Source organism: Ceratotherium simum, chromosome 14 (genome assembly GCF_057802395.1).
Source record: "Ceratotherium simum simum isolate JZ-2026a chromosome 14, ASM5780239v1, whole genome shotgun sequence".
In the NCBI taxonomy this organism is placed as follows: Eukaryota; Metazoa; Chordata; class Mammalia; order Perissodactyla; family Rhinocerotidae; genus Ceratotherium; species Ceratotherium simum.
In genome coordinates, this window is record NC_141913.1 from 36,042,740 (window position 1) to 36,059,814 (window position 17,075).

At 48.8% G+C, this 17,075-nt stretch overlaps 1 protein-coding gene across 5 annotated transcripts in view; it reads right to left on the reverse strand.

The window, feature by feature from the left end:
• ST8SIA5 (ST8 alpha-N-acetyl-neuraminide alpha-2,8-sialyltransferase 5) overlaps nt 1-17,075 on the reverse strand; it is a 71,323-nt gene that overhangs the window by 13,251 nt on the left and 40,997 nt on the right. For 3 of the 5 annotated variants that reach the window (XR_015554318.1, XM_087439178.1, XM_087439179.1), the window contains 4 exons: nt 8,769-8,855; nt 4,322-4,466; nt 1,159-1,257; nt 579-691 (listed from right to left, as the gene is read on the reverse strand). Coding sequence is in view for 4 of the 5 variants with exons in the window: in XM_087439178.1 (XP_087295304.1) it covers nt 579-691; nt 1,159-1,257; nt 4,322-4,466; nt 8,769-8,855 (444 nt within the window). In the remaining variant the exon portion in view is untranslated. The remainder of the gene's footprint in view (nt 1-578; nt 692-1,158; nt 1,258-4,321; nt 4,467-8,768; nt 8,856-17,075) is intronic. The other 2 variants (XM_014781390.2, XM_004422506.3) reach the window with 1 other exon arrangement.

Consider the following 17,075-nt stretch of genomic DNA (forward strand, 5'->3'; position numbering starts at 1 on the left):
CATGAGGTCCCATTGCCGCCTCAACCCAAGTCTCTTTGCTTAAGGTTTTTATTTTCAACTTATCTTCTTTATCCAGGCTAAAGCTGTAAGCAAAGGTCCCCAAAGAGATAAGAGGGGGCTCTACAAAAGGAAGAAGAAATACAAGGACCCATCTCCAGCTTAGTTAAAGCCAGAGTGAAGGCAATATTGGTGTCAGCCACAAGGCTGTCCTGGTTCCAACACTGCTTCTGGAAGGGTAGAACCCAACCAGGCAGGTGGCCACACAGACAATCTCACCAACAGATCTGCGTGGCCACGGTGAGTCCTCAGAGTCTTCACATCTGTTATGTGATTTGGTCTATACACACCTCCCATTCTGCAGATATGGAGACTGAGGACCTGAGAGGTTCAACCACTTGCCCAAAGGGACAGGGCTGGAGAGAGGAAGGGACAACCCAGAGCATGAGGGTCTGCAGGGGTGGGGAGTGGGGGATTGATCACTTGAAGGGCAGTATTAGGGCACTGCAGGGGGCACCCAATGGGGTGATGGCATGGAGGGGACAGAAGCATCAGATGCAGACCCCCGGTGGCTCTTTTACCGGAAGACAAAGTCGGCGCTGTTGATCTCCCTCCCGCAGCGGCTGTTCTTCAGGATGCCTCCATTGCCCACGACAGCACACTTCTTAAACTGGGACCGGTAGTAGGGCATGTCCTGGGGAGACAGGGGCACGGCTGTCAGGGGCAGTGCCACCCCTGCCTTCATCTGGTGCTCTCACCTCTGTACCCACATCCAGCTCTACTCCTCATGGCCCCACGAGACAGCCTTGTAGGGAATGTGGGAGAAAAGTGGTTATTCCACTTTGCAGATGAGAAGGGAGGTCAAAAGACTTGTTCTCAGTTCCACAGGCAATGAGAGAGGAGCTGGCACCGGAAGCCAGGTCTCCCCAGCCTTGTTCAATAAGCCCTGGGATGCCTCAGGTTTCCAGAAAGAAGAGAGTACAGGTCATGGCTAGCCCTGCTTGTACTCAAGCCTTTGGTTGTCCCAATGTTTGGAAGCTCAGCTTCTTTATGACTTCTAGTGTGCCTTTTTTAATGGTTAATGCAAATGTTCTGGGGGTGATGGCAGCAGAGATGGGGAGAGGGCCACCCAGGGACCAGGGCCCTAAATCTGGCCCTCACCCCTTTCAGCTCAGGTGACTTGCAGACCTTCTTCTGCTCCACAAGGAGGACACAGGCCTGGGACAGGAAGGCCATATGGACTGGGACAGATGCCAGGACCTGGCAGCAGCAGGGACAAGAGACCGGGGTTTGAGCAAGCAAGGCCATATCAGGGGAGCAGTGAGAGGCTGGGACACCTGGGGTCTCTGCAAAGAAAGCTCTGAGCGCAGGGGAGCCCAGTACTTACCATAAGTGCTCATGGCATTCGAGGGAGCAGCCAGAGTGACCACCTCACAGTGCTTTGACCTTGTCACACCTCGACTGGTGGGGTTATCTTGGTCTGGGCACTGGCTGCCCACAAAGGCTCCATGCTTTCCAGGGGACCACAGGCAAGTTGGCAGAAAAGAGCAAATACTGGCCTGAGAGTTAGGGACCTGGTTCCACCATGTCCCCATTCTAGGCCATAATCCCGTCCTGGGCAACATGAGGCAGGTAGAGCCATGCAGCCACGTGGCACAGGACAGGGGCATAGACCTGGAGTCAAAGGTAGGGTGACCAACCATCCTGGTTTGCTCAGGACTGGGGGACTTTGCCCAGGATGCAGGACTCACATTTGGCCAAAGTGGGAAAGTCTGGAGCAAACCAGGACTGGGCACTCTAGTCAAAAAACCCAAGTTTAATCCTGGTTTTGCCCCATAATGGGGTGAGGGAACCATGGACAAATTTTTTAAGCTTTCAGTGACTCGGTTTTTCCATCCGTAAAATTAGGATAATAACATGCATATGTCAACGAGATGATGTAAAACAGTTTCTCAAGTTGGCACTATTGACTTTTTGGACCAGATCATTCCTTGTTGTGGGGGGCTGTCCTGTACAGTATAGAATGTACTTGATGCCAACAGTACCCCCCAGTTATGACACAAACATGTCTCTAGATAATGTCCCCAAACAGCCCCCAGTTGAGAACCACTGGTGTAAATAAAAAGCCTACCCAGGGCAGTGCTTGACCCAGAAGGTCTCAGCGCAGGGGACCAGGTTGTTATAATTAGGTGGCCCCAAAGGTCCATCCCATCTCTGACCCCCATAAGGGTGCCGAGCAGCTCTCCTCCCAGCACACACCAGCCGGCCAGCCCTGCACAAGAGTGGTCCCGGTCAGCACCTCAGGCTTCCGGTGGGTCTCAGGGAAAATCACACCACAATGGGATCCTCAGGAATTAGGCTAAATCTGAAGGAGATGCTGCATCCGTCCGTGGGGGACTATCCTTCTTCAGGGCCCATTTTCCCGGGAGGGTCAGGCCCCGGGGGCCAGGAGGGGGAAAACAAGTGTGTCCCATGGCCAGTGAGGGAAACTGCACTGTTTGACTTTTACTAGAGACATAAAAAAAACCAAAGTCACCTTTGAGAGATCATCAAAGGCTCTTTATGTTCTGTTTCCCAAACTTCTGTAAATCAAAAACAACCTGGGGTACTTTCTGAAAATATACATTCCTGGGCTCCATCCCAGAATCACGGAATCAGAAAGAAGCTGTATTTTTTACAAACCCAAAGAAACACTTACCTTTAGGGAAGTTCAGGAAATACTTCTACATCACATGCTCTAATTCAGGGGGTGGCAAATTACGGCCCGTGGGCCACATCTGACCTGCCGCCTGTTCCTGTGCGGCCTACAAGCTAAGAATGGATTTTGTATTTGTAAATGGTTGGAAAAAAGTCAAAAGAATATTTTGTAACACGTAAAGATTATATAAAATTCAAATTTCAGTGTCTAATAGGAACTAAAGTCTTACTTGGAACAGCCACTCTCCTTTGTTACTTGTGTCTAAGGCTCCTTTGTGCTAGAATGATGAGAGTGAGTAGTTGTGACAGAGACCAGATGGCCTGCAGAGCCTAAAATATGTACTCTCTGGCCTTTCCAGAGAACACATGGCAACCCCAGCTCTAATTCCCTGGGCCCCGGCAGTCCGTATCCACGGCCCTCCTTGGACCCATATGTCATATCCGAGCTGTGTGTCACCCACCGGCATTACCTCGTGAAATGCAAGTTCACCTGCCGTCACCAGCCTCATGTTCCAGGCCTTGCAAGACCCACCTCATAAACATGGCTCACATCCCATTGTCCTGCGGCACTGTGATGTGGGACAGCACATTTGATCCCTCTCCACCTTCAGTTCTTCCCCGGGGCCCCAGAATGCCCAGTCTTACCAGTACATTCTGGTGCGAGTGCCAGCACTCCCCAGGGGAGCAGGGCAGCCCAGGCCCTCAGAGTTCATCCAGAAAGACCTGATCACGCACCCACTCAGAATTCCTACAAACTGGTCCCACTAAGTCCTGCCCTGGGCCCGGCACTCTCCAGGAGGTGGTTATGACCATGTCTCATGGAACCTTCCTCCTCTTCAGATGGTAACCACTAGAATCAGCTGAAAATGCAGGCTCCAGGGCCCCTTCTCAGAGCATCTAGTCTGATGCAGCGATCAGGCCAGAAGTGAGAACGTGTGCCTGAGGTTCAGAGGTTCAGCGGTTTGCTCATGCAGATCACTTGCTCTGCGGTCCCCTGTGACCAGGGAGCCACCAGGATGGCCCTGAATGATCAGCCTACCTCCATACTTCTTATATGTGAAAGGAAAAAAATAAATGTCTATCTTCTGCAAGTCTCTGATATTTTAGATTTCCTGTTACAAGCAGCCAAACCTATTCCTAGTCCAATCCAAACCCCGGTGTTACAGACAGGGAGACTGAGGCCTTGAAAGACATAATAACCACCCAAGGTCATCCAACTGGAGAGCAATCTTTCAGTGTCCTGCTTTGCATTGGTTTGTGATTTCTTGTGGACACAACCTTCGCGTGTTTTTGCTCTTATACCTCCCTTGGGAAGGGGACAAACACTTAATCATCCTCTCAGATAGCTTCAGGATGTCCTCTGCAAGCAATGCAACAGCCAAAATCTTAGAAACACTTTTGTGCCAAAAGTCACTCAAATAATAGCCAGTTGGCATTCATTGCTAGAAAGTGCTAGAAGGAACCCTAGGAACCCTAGAAGACAGTCTACTGAGCCTAAGTGAATGGCCAACCAGGGCCAGGACAACTGGGTGCAGAGGACTCAGCAGAGTGATGCCAAATGCCAGAAGGCCACGCTGGGTGGGCTCCAGCACCACCCCCCCCCAGACCGCCCTGTCCAAAGCAGCACCTTAGGAAACATGCGGAAGATCTCCTGATTGATGTGGTAAATGCCGCTGGTGTCCACCTCATACTTGAGCTTCGTCCCCAGGGGAGTGTTCTTCTGGGTGGTGAAAAGGAAGGAGGGGGCGTTGCAGCACCTGGACAGAGTGGACCTGCCGGGAGGAGACAGACAGGGAGAGACTCATAACGGGCAGAGCAGAGCCTCTCCAAGAACAGAGGGGTCATGGAGCCAAGGCTGCGAGGGGAGACCAGGGAGCACCGCCCCCTCCCCCCACCCCTTCCCACCTCACACCTCTGCTCATGCTGTCCCCTCCCCTTCAATACTCCTCCCAATGCCCAGGCCTTCCCTCCTCTCCTGACGCTGGCCTCTCAGGGCCCAGCCAGGTTTCTGTCCGTGAGCTCCCAGCTGCCCCCTCCCCACTGACCGCACCGGCCTCTGAAGGCCGGGAGCACAGACTGGGTCCCACCTGCTGCATCATCTGCCAACTCCCTCCCCGCTTGAATGAAAGCCCCTCGATGGCAGGGACCCTGCCTCTCCAGATCCCACACAATGTTAGTCACACGCACAAGTGTTTGACAACCAGCTGCCTGTGAATTGTGGGATGACTACTCCTCCTTCAGGCTTTCCTCAAGATCTGCTAAGCTTTCCACTACTTCCCTGAACATGCTGTTTATCCAGGCCTGATGGAAAACCAGGGATGCAGAGCTCTTCCTTCGATTCTTAGCCCCCATATCAAACTCTAGAGAGGCATTTACCCTGTCTGATGGGGTCACAAAACCTAGACACACATGGTCAACAAAAATGTGCAATATTTCAATCATTTAGAAACTGTCTTAGGAATAGGGGAGGGTCAGAAGTTGGGATGGTGGGTTGATACTGAATGGCTTCCTACAGAAAGTGGAATCTAGCTTCCAAAAGAAATTTCCAGGAGTTCATTATTTAAATACAGAAAAAGGTTCTTGTGCTTTTCACTGACAAAAACACTCAAACATGAGCTAGAGAAGAGTTAAGGCTCAGATGATGCAAGCAGGCTTTAAAAAAAATCTCCGAGAGAGAACGTGGCTGATGAGGCAGGCTTGGGAGTCAGCCAGGCCAGAGGAGCCTGATTCTTCTCTTCTCTGCAGCTGGGGTTCCACCCGGCGGTGCATTCTCCAAGACAAGCCAGCCAGGCTTGGTGATGGTGTCGGATCCTGGGCACATCTCACTCCCCCTGCCCTGGGGACCCAAAGCATCCTCCGTGGCTTCAGAGGACCTGGACTTGACAAAGGAGGCAAACTGCCATCCTCTCATGTCAGAGGCTTTGTGCCCACGAGGATCCACTTTTTCCAAAAACAGCAGCAGTGGGCTGAGTGCACACTGGCCTTCTTCCCCCAACAGTGGCTCCAGGCACAGCCACATCCAGTCTCCAGGTGGCCCCAGGAGGAACGGAATACGTTCTCCATGGAGCCCAGACGATGACCCCTAACAAAGGTTGAAGAGGAGCTTTCTGGAAAATTCACACCCAGGGTCCAGGATGGAAACTTGGTTTGCCAATCTGGGGTCAAGAGGCCTGGGTTCTAGTTTCTGCTCTGTGTCCACCAGCTGTGGGGCTTCCCCTCTCTGGGCCTCAGTTTCCTCATCTGTAGAATGCAGGGTTGGCTCCTCCACCTCCGACCCTCTAATTCTGTGACTCCACGTTGCCAAAACCAGGAAGGTTATACAAATTATCTTTTATGACTTTATCTCTTGCAGGGACTTCACTGGGGAGCTCAGCTGGCTGCTGGCCACAGAGAGTGGTCTTCCCTATGGATGGTTTCAGAATATGATGAGGCTTCCCAGAGGGGAGGCCAGAGGTCCGGCCAGGCAAGGGACATGGGTCAGCATCACAAACCAGCAACTGGCCCATTTAGCTTTGCTGGTCCAGAAACTAAATCTTGTCAATCCACTGGAGAAAATCCCACTGAGGGAGACTGACTCATACTAACCAAGCTCACAAGTGACTGATATATAAACCAGAATGCCAATGTGTCTATCTTTATGCAGTAAGGTGAAGGAAGACTTCAGTTACAGGATTTCTTTCCTGGAACTAGAATACTCATGTCTGTGTTCTAGCACACTCCCCTACCCCATCCCCTTTCGCTGCACCAGGTTCTTGAGAACCTGAATTAAGAATCTCATCATTGTTCAATGAGCTTATAATAAAAACAAGCGGAGGCAACCGACTGGCCTTTTTCGATTTAGAGCATGGCAAGACCTGATGTCACCTCCCTTTCCCACACCTGAAACCACTCCCTCACCTCCACCCTCTCCCCTAGAAGGGTCTCAGCAACCCCAGAGCCTCTCCCCCAGATAGTGCTGGCTGATCCCTGCCAAAGGCTCCCGCACGTATCCGTTTTCTCTTGCCACATCATCCTCCTGTTGCTTCATTATTTCCTTCCACATATGAATCCCACTGAAGAGGCCTCTGTCCAGCTCTCGGCCTGCACAACATCCTCTTGCATCTCACTGACCTCGTCTGCACTGAATGTTTATCAGCCACACCCTCAGTGTGCTCAGGCCTCACCAGCCCCCAGGGGCTTCTGCTGTGCAGCGCCCACCGTGATGCTTCTTTCTAAGGGGCAGATGCAGGGCTGCACTTGCAACACAGATCTTAGACCTCTTCCCCCCTCTTCCAGCACTTTGCTCAAGTTCACATTCTACTTTTGTTTTGTTTTTTGTGAGGAAGATCAGCCCTGAGCTAACATCCGTGCTAATCCTTGTCTTTTTGCTGAGGAAGACCGGCTCTGAGCTAACATCTATTGCCAATCCTCCTCCTTTTTTTTCCCCCAAAGCCCCAGTAGATAGTTGTATGTCATAGTTGCACATCCTTCTAGTTGCTGTATGTGGCACGTGGCCTCAGCATGGCTGGAGAAGCGGTGCGTCGGTGCGCACCCAGGATCCAAACCCGGGCCGCCAGTAGCAGAGCATGTGTACCTAACCGCTAAGCCACGGGGCCGCTGCCTCACTTTCTACTTTTATGACAGGTAGGTCTCTGCAAAATCCTGTCAGGCCTTAGCTTCCACAGTCTCAGAGGCCTCTGGTTTGGGGCTGCTGGCACCTGCTCTTCAGGGCTCATCACTTTAAACATTCACATTTCTAGAAATGTGCCACTTTGGATGAATGGATAAAGAAGATGTGGTACACATATACGATGGGATACTACTCAGCCACAAAAAAGATGAAATCTTGCCATTTGTGACATGGACGGACCTTGAGGGTATTATGCTAAGCAAAATAAGTCAGATGGAGAAAGACAATTACTGTATGATTTCACTCATATGTGGAAGATAAACAAAGAAACAAACACATAGATACAGAGAACAGATTGGTGGTTACCAGAAGGGAAGTGGGCAGGGGGAGGACAAAAGGGGTAAAGGGGCACATGTGTATAGTGATGGATGGCAACGAGACTTTTGATGGTGAACACGATGCAGTCTATACAGAAGTCGAAATATAATGATGTACACCTGAAATTTATATAATGTTATAAACCAGTGTGACCTCAATTAAATAAATAAGAATTAAAATATGCCACTTAAAACTACTGCTCTGTCTCTAGACTTGGAACTGCAGCAAACCAGAACAAACGACTAATGAAGAAAATACAAAATCCTTAGTGTGATTTGCTTTTCACAGCCTCTTGTGTAGGATTCCTTCAGGCTGATAGCTTCCCCAGTACATTTAAACTACGACCTGAGTTGCCAAAATCCAGTTTATACACGCATCCCCAGGATCCTATCAATTCCATTAAATAACGTCTACCTGCACTAAAATAATACCATAAACTCACAGAATTTTAGAGGTGGTGAGGACCCTATAGTTCACCATTAACCAAAAAGAATTTTTGGACATCTGCTAGCTGCTTAGCTCTCAAAGACAGGAGAACTTTAAGATATAGCTCTTGCCCCTCTGGGAGTTTACAACCTGTCAGTTTTGGTTAGAGAGCAATTAGAAAATAACCTGCAGCAGGGCTCAGACATCTGGTGTAGGCTGTAAGAACCCGAGTGCCCTGAGAAGAAGAGGGCTGTTGGGTGACAGCCGCTGCCCCAGGAGTGGGGAGGGGAATGGGGTGAGGCCATGGAAGGTGACTGACAAGCCTTAACGCACAGGCCTGCTGGAGACCTCCAGCAAATCTCTTCACTGTTACGAGTCTCAGTCAACCTCAGTTGTACTGGAGACGACACCACCGACCCTGCAGGGCTACTGCAAGGACTAAGGGCAAAAAAGTGGAGGACCGCACCTAGCAGGGGCCGCCTCAGCCTGTGTGCTGAGCCAGAACCTGCCCACTGCCCAGATTCCAAAGCCCAATCAGAACCAGCTCCAGGGAAGATGCCCCTGGGGGCTGGGCCTTGCAGGATGAGGAAGATCTGAAGAGGTGGCAGGAGGAGAACCACCCAAGAAGAAGGGCTGGGGAGGACAGATGAATCACAGATACTTGAACTGGTTGGCTTCAGAGATGTTCATCGCCCACTTGCACATCTGGAGGCTCTTCCACCTGTCGAACAGCTCCGACTGCTTCACCCTTCGGGAGCGGAGGACAGAAGAGTGCATGAAAGGCCAGGCTGGACTACGTGTCATCATTCCCTAACATGCTCCCTTCCTGCTCCCCCATATGCCAAATCCTGGGCTGGTCCTTTGTATTAACTGTATTTTCTTGTTTTCTGTATTCTTGATGCTCTGGTACCTGGGGCCTTGCTAATTCCTAAAGATAGCAAACAAATCCCCTGCAAGCATGCCTTTCACATGCAAACCAACCAATGCAGAGGCCACACCCTCAACCACCTCCTTTATCAACCCAGCCACTAGCCCCTGTCCTAATCATCCCAGGGCCAGGTATCAGACAACCAGGGGCAGTCCCTATGCCCCAGTGCCCACCAAAATTATACATACTAGTCAGTCCTAAAACCTGTCTACCCTGCCTTGCCAATTCCTTCCCATAAAAACCACAATAAAAGGCTCTTGCCTGTGCTTTCTCCTCCCCCTTCTCCTCCTGACCAACCCTGGTGCTTCCCCATGTGGCCCTGCAGGGCATGCCATGCCTCCTGTGAGTATAAGAACTTCTTCCTTCATGATAGTCATTTCTGTGTATGTGTGTCTTACCATATCTGATTAAAACAAATCCCGGGTACATTTTAAAACATTCTTCCTCACATGCCCAACCCCAAGGGCCTGCATAGTTCTCCCAGGAATATCTGATTATAAAGGATGTGAGATTGCTTTCCTAATGGAATGTCTGTTAATCACCGACACTGCACTCAGCACACGGTAGGGCTCATTGCAAGGGCACACCCCCCTTTTTCTCCTTTCTAAGGGCAGATCACAATTTTCAAATGATAAAAAAGAAGAGAGGAGAAACCTGAGACATCCTCCTTTTGTCTGAACAATCATCTGCAAGGCTTTATGCCAGTCGGTTTTGAAACATCTCTGCTTGCAGTATCCTAAAGCACTGCCTGGAAAGGGAATGTCTACATCATATAGGATTCTCCCTTTGACTGAAACTAGCAAAAAGAATTGGATCATAGAACCCTTTTTCCATTGAGCAGTGCATCAGACTGGAGTTCCTCAGAAACACTGGGAAATGCTGGACAGATCAGAAGTTTCTGAAAGGAGAGCCACGACTTCTCTCTCTTGACCACCCACAGTCCTCATCTGAGGGCCAGGCATTCTGTAGCTGTTCAGGGTCACCAGGCTGTGAACCAGTTCAGAAGCTGGCTGATCTTGGACGCTGGTGCAGAGAGTAGCCCTTTAAAGAAGGTCATTCTGGTTTGGTCATGAATGGGGAAGTGACCAGCCCCCAGGAGCTGGATGTTATCAAAAAACTACTGTAACTGTGGTTCTTACTCTAGATCCACTGAAGGGCTTAAGTGAACCCATAACCCTCAGAATTATAGGCAAAATCTCATGTCTCTCCACCCACACGCACATCTTGGGGAGAATCTGAAGCTTTCCTCATCTTCCCAAAGGGGTCCATGATTCCAAAAAGAGGTAAATACTCACTTAACTGTAAGGTAAAAACTTGGTTCATTCTGCAGAGCTGAGTCCCTGTGTTTAACTGGAGGCAGAAATAACTGTTCCCAAACAGGGCTAGCCTCACCTCTGGAGGGAACACAGGACTGGTGTGGGGAGGGCTGATTGCAGGAAAAGTCATACAGGATAGCAACTAAGCACATGGATTTTGGAACCAGAGGGGAACTTGGGCCTCAGACCCATTTCAGACACCTCCTAACTATGGGACCTGCTTGGCAGCTTTAAAGAGATGGAAGGAGCCCTCCTCTCATCCTGACCTTTCCTTTGGGCTTTCCCAAACCTCCAACAGCAGCTCTCACCTCTCAAGCTCATGTGACATCAGAGAAAAGGTGTCATTACACAGCAGCACTCTAGCTAACCCACTGCTTCCCTCCTCTGCTCCCTGCAACCCACAGGCCCTTGGAATAGCACCCTACATGGCCAATGCCTCAACACCTCCTGGAAACACTGCAGGCCCGGCCCCGAGTTCAACAGTTACCAATGACTGGGTCTCATTCTCTGTGCCTCCAATGCCCTTGTCACACACTGGACCAAGGTCAGGGCCTGGATACCCAGCCTGGAATCCTGGCTCCAGCCCCAACTTGCAATGTGACCTTGAACTTGTCATTTAATCTCTCTGAGATCAGCTGCTTTATCTGTAAGATGGATATAATAACCTCTGCCCTGCCAATCTCAAAGGTTGTCAAAAAGATCAAATAAGATAATAGACGTAAAAATATTTTATATTTTATAAATTGCTTTACAAATGCAGAGATCATCTTTAAAGATGAAGGGTTGATCCCAGGCACTTATCTCCTTTCTCCCAAGATACCACTAACATTCCAGAAGAGGAATTAAAAAAAGTATAAACCTACCAGATGAATAGAATGACGGAGATGGGGGGTCTCAGTGGAAGAGAGATTTCAACTAGTGTGTGGAAGGAGGAGGAATGACCGAAGGAGGGATGGCACAGCCCAGAGACAGAGCCAATTGGCATGGAAAATTTTAAAGGGGGGTGGAGAAAATGAGGATCAGTTTCAAGTCCATATCCAGCACCATCAAGCCCACCCCCACAGCAGCCAAATATTTAATGTCGTGCAGAGGGGGAAGAAGGATTGAATCAGACCTTCAGTTAGTTACTGCCTACAAGAAATTTATCATTACCAGTGAAATGATCTGGGCACTCTAGCAGAAAAGGGGCCAGCAGCATCTTGAACAACTACCCTCAAGGAAGGCCTGCTCTCAGAGTTCCTATCAGCTTTGTATTGTTTAAATTTAAATATGAATAGATAACCAAGGATCACCTGGTCAACCTAAGGGAAAGAGACCAAGATAAATCATCAGATAAAATGACCACAGAGAAAACTATTGGAGGAACAAAATAGAACTTTAAAATATTCTATTTAGCGTCCCTAGAGATAGCCAAGAAGCCATGACATCCTTAAAATAAGAATCAACTGCTCTGAGAACAAAGAAAGAGCTCTTGGGGGGGAAAATTCATTCGAGGAGCTAGAAGATAAAGTCAACGAATGTTCTCGGAAAGCAGAAGCAAAGGGCAAAGAGATAGAAAAGATGAGATTAAAAGATATCAGTGCTAGAGGAGCAATCCAGCAGATCCAGAATCCAACTCTTAGATGTACTATAAAGAAGAAGTAGAGAAAAACGGGGAGGAGGAAATATAAAGAAATGTAAGAGAAAGTTCAAGAGTTTGGACATGAGCCCCAGATTGAGAGGCCCCAAAGGGTGTCTATCCTGAGGCACACCAGTGGGACATTTCAGAACTGTCATGATCTGAAAAGACTGCAGAGAGAAGAAAACAGGCCACCTCCAAAGGAACAGCTAGCATCATGCTGGTATAGCCCTGGATGCTAGAAGATGATGGAGAAGGTATTCAGCATTCCAGGGGAAAATGACTTTCACCTAAAATACCAACCCCACCAAACCAACAATCAAGTATAAGAGAAGAATTAAGTCATTTAGACACAGAAGGACTCAAAATCTTACCTCCCGCTCATCATTTTTGGGGAATTTACATTACGATGGGTGGAAGCAAAATGAAGGAGTAAACCAAGAAAGGAGCAGCTATGGATTCTAAGCAAAGACGAATCTGACCTAAGGAGCAGAGAAGGAAGACTCGGAACAATTGCATGTGACCCACCAAGAGGGTAGCCTGTCTGGGTTGGAGCAAGAGGATGATGGGAAACTCTGGGGGAATGCCTGGTTGATGGGGAGGCCGGAAAAAAAAATAGGGCATCATAGAGACAAAATTTTAACAAGGAAAAGATGTCTAGAAGCTCCAGAAAAAAGAAAAAAAATGTACAAGAAAGGAGATGGAATCATTATCCTCTGATATTCAAATTTTAGGGTCAACCTATAGAGAAAACCCCAAAAAGCCTTGCTACGGTTACAAATAGCAAGTAAATGTCATCAGCCTTGACATTTTAAAAGTAAACTCATGGATGACTGAAGCCAGAAGCTGGAACTAAAAAGTCGGGGTAATTTTAATAGCTTCATCTTACAAACTCAGGATCAAGAGATACTGCCAATATTTGGTAGAACAAGAAATAGGTTACTCAGGCAATCTACAGATAGAGGAACTAAAAAGAGCAATATCCCTCAACCTCGAAAAATGGGGAGGGGGATGGCTGTGGTGTAAGGGAGTTGAATCCTCACTCACCAAAGCAAGGTGTCGGTGAACACTGTGTGAGAGTGGTAAGTCGAGAAACAGCAGCATGTACATATTACTGAGAGGTATGGAGGTAATTACCAGAAGGGACAGCTAAGAGACGAAAGGAGCAGGGCTGGGGGAGAAGGCGTGGGCAGGGGACTATTGCTTTTTATTAATGATGGAGATTTGTTCTGAGAAATGCGTTGTTAGGTGATTTCATCGTTGTGCAAACATCATAGTGCATACTTATACAAACCTAGATGGTGTAGCCTACTACACACCTAGGCTCTGTGGTACTAATCTTACGGGACCACCGTCGTATATGCGGTCCCACCATTGACCAAAACATCATTATGTGGTGTATGACTATAACATAAGCTTTTTTATTCTACTTGATTTTTCTAGCCATGTGCAAGAGATGGTGACAAGTTATCCTTCTTCTTTCTCCCCCTTTTCTTCCATGGCCTCCTCTGTTTCCACCCAGGTCTCATCCACTTCCTCTGCCCACTCATTCATTTAACAAACGTGCCCTGACCCCGTGCAGGGTCAGTCTCAAGAACACAGAGATGCACAAAGGGGCCCCCCAGCCCAGAGAGCCCTGCCCAGCTGGCCTGGCTCCCAGCCTCTCTCCTGGTCTGAGTACTGAGCTCAGCACAGAGTTCTCTATCCCAGAAAGAGAGGAAGGGGTGGCAGCAGAGGCCCTGGGTGTGAGCACAGGCAGCAACTAGTTTAAAAATAGAGGCTCTAGAATGGTTTAAATGAAGCGTAAATAAATTTTACAATTATTAGTGACGATGCACTTTCGTAACAAATCATCACAGAGTAATTCCTCATGTATCTGACATTGTCAGAGACGGAGGCCTTTTCCATGTGGGAATTTTCCGGCTGACCGATCTTTACCACTGATTTGAGCAATTTTGGATCTGAATCATTCCCAGATGAATCTCACACCTCCCTGTGTCCTCAGACAGAATGCTGCTGACATTTGTGTGCCTGAAGGGCCTCAGAGTGCATCCGTCCAGCCCCCTCCCTCTATGCACAGATGGGGATTTAACCTTTTCCTGATGACTCAGAGTCTCCACCATGAGCACCACTCGTGGCTCTGGGCCGGAGCACAGCAAAGCCCGCGGGGGTCCAGGTGGTGTGACAATCCCAGGCCAGCCTCCGGGCTCTCTGACTTCAGCCCTGGAGGGCCCACCGACCCTCAGCTTGACGACTCACAAAAGAAGGCACTGGGCTCACTACTCCCTGATGACCCACCAGGCTTACACGCTGATGCCCCATGAACGGCCTTGGTCTTTCCTCTCCTCTCAAACCCCCAGCACCGCCAATGCCCAGACTCCTAGGGCCTGGGGACCACAGGGAAGGTGAGTGTCATGGAAGAGACGGGGCGGTGCAAGGCCCAGAGGTCACCAGCTGGGATGGCTACTCAGCTCAGGAGACCAGAGGGGGTGCCCCAAAGGCAGAGATGAGAACTAAAGCCAAACATGCAGACAACCAAACGCCACCAATATGAGTCTATGACAAGGGACAAAGGGTGGGCACAGATCATGGGGAAATATGAGGTTCCCCATCCCACCCCACAATGTTTGTGATTTAGGGCCTAGATAATTTCTAATTTCGTCCCAAAACGGAAGCTGTGATAGGGACTATTAAGGGCTGAATTGTGTCTCCCTCAAAATTCATATGTTGAAGTCCTAACCCCCAATATCACAGAATGTGACTGTATCTGGAGATAGTCTTTAAAGATGTAATTAAGTTAAAATGACATCATTAGGGTGGGTCCTAATCCAATATGACTGATGTCCTTATAAGAGGAGATTAGGACACAGACAGGACAGAGGAAGTCCATGTGAAGACAGGGGGAGACGATGGCCATCTACAAGGCAAAGAGAGAGGCCTCAGAAGAAACCAACCCTGCTGACACATTGATCTTGACTTCCGGCCTCTGGAACTGTGAGAAAATAAAGTTCTGTTGTTTAAGCCCCCCAGTCTGTGCTACTTTGTATGGCAGCCCTAATAAACGAATACAGGAACTAACACTAACATATAGAAAACACATGGGTAGAGGGATGGGAAGTTACATAGAAAAATGCCCAATTTACGGGGTCTCTCAGATCTTCCTGGCTAGAGCTCAAAGCAACCATGAGGAAATTATCTGCATTTTATAATTTAAAAAATTATTTACCCTTTGAAAACTCTAAGATATGCTCTTAACGAGAGTGCTCTGGCTTTCCACAGTGAAACATGCAAGAGCCTGAGATCCTTGAATTCCAAGAAAAGATCAAGACTCTCTGCTTATGAGTTTATGAATTTGGCTCCTGACTGAGGTCTGGGCAGCCATCTTTGTCACTAAATCACAACTCCTTCTTGGGGGAGAGTATCAAACACCAGTCACATTGTACCCACCCCCCGCCCCCCGCCACCGCTCCCACCTGCTTAAACCTTTCCCATGGGTTCCACTGCCCTCAGATAAAAATAAAATCTAGATCCCGGTCTGCACTGCAAGGCGCCTCAAAGTCTTGCCCCTGCCTGCCCCTCTAGCAACACAGCTTCCATTTCCCCCTCTCACAGTGGCATTCAAGCTGTTCTGTCCCTCAGAGCCTGGGACACAGCAGGCCCCCTCCTGGCTCAGGGCCTTTGCACAAACTGTTCCCTTGGTCTGGAATCTCCTGGCCTAGTTAACACCTATCGCCCTTCAGACAGAGCTCCAGTGTTCCTTCCTCAGAGAAGCCTTGCCTGACAACCCCCTCCACCCCCAGCCCAGGTGAAGTCCCCTGTCACCCCTTGCCTCCTTAGGGTGACCGTTATTAATGTCTGCATCCCCCGCTGGGCTGTGAGCTTCATGAGGGCAGAACGACGGTGTGTGCTCAGCCCAGGGCTGGGTGAGGTTGATGGTGGGTGAGCTGCCTCAGGTGTTTATCTCCAGAGAGAGTACAGAGACCCTGGGTTCATACAGAGACCACAAACAACACAGCTGACCCCATCTGGACGAATGGTCTTATCCTTGGAGCTTTCCTGCAGCTACTAAGCTTACAGATCTGAATGACAGCCCAGAAAAACTGCTGTTGCCGGTTCCAGAAAGGAAAGAACAGAGAGGGAAGGAAGGGAGGGAGGCACGTCAACATTTATTGAGCACCGTTGCGTGCTGGTATGGGTGTGGATTGCTGGGCTACCCACTTTCACGTATGTTATTTCAGCTAGTCTTCATGGTAACCCTTAAAAGCTAGGTAACAGTGCCCCCATTTTTATAGGTAAGAAAAGGCTCAGAGAGGTTCAGTAATTTGTATAAAGATGCAGAGCTGGTAAAGCCCAGAGTCTGCTTTGGATCTCAAGTCTGCCTGACCCCAAGGCCCACACTATTTGGAAATCAAGTCAAATGTCTAAAGAAGCAACGGCTCCTGCCTGTGGGCCAGGGATCATGTCAGGGGCCCATGAATTCACGTGAGCACCCAACACTGCCTGACTCTGAACAAGCTATATTTCTTCCACATCTAGATATAACTGTTTTCAAATAAACACACATCTTGTCACGATTAACACAACACAAATTCCTCTGAATGGGTTTATTGAATTCCTGGCAGTCCTGTGAGGGAGGGAAAGCTGGGGTAGACACACAAACGCTAAAATGTTTAGCATGTAACGCACTTTTCCTCCCACAGGTTATAAAAGAGCCATAGGCGATATATTGCTGAGTGGGGAGGGGGGAGCCCAGTTCTTCTGCCACTTGTGCAAAGAAAAAAAAAAAAGAATAGCCATACAAGGGTGCTGGTTTATGCACTGACTCTGGAAGGATGCACGAGGATATATCAGTTGCCTCTGAGGAGGAGAGCTGGGGGGCTGCAGGAGGGGAATTTTCATCGTACACCTTTTTGTACCGCTTGAATGTTGTATCATTTAAATAATAAAAAAATTTAAAAATTTTTAGTGAATATAAAATTTTTAAAGGCCATAGCAAGAGGACAACGCTTAACCCTCAGCACGACATACTGAATTTCAGGTAAGAAGCTCCCATGCCCTCTTCAATTTCTGTGTAAGAGGGGCCTGGCGATGACTATCGCAGAGACT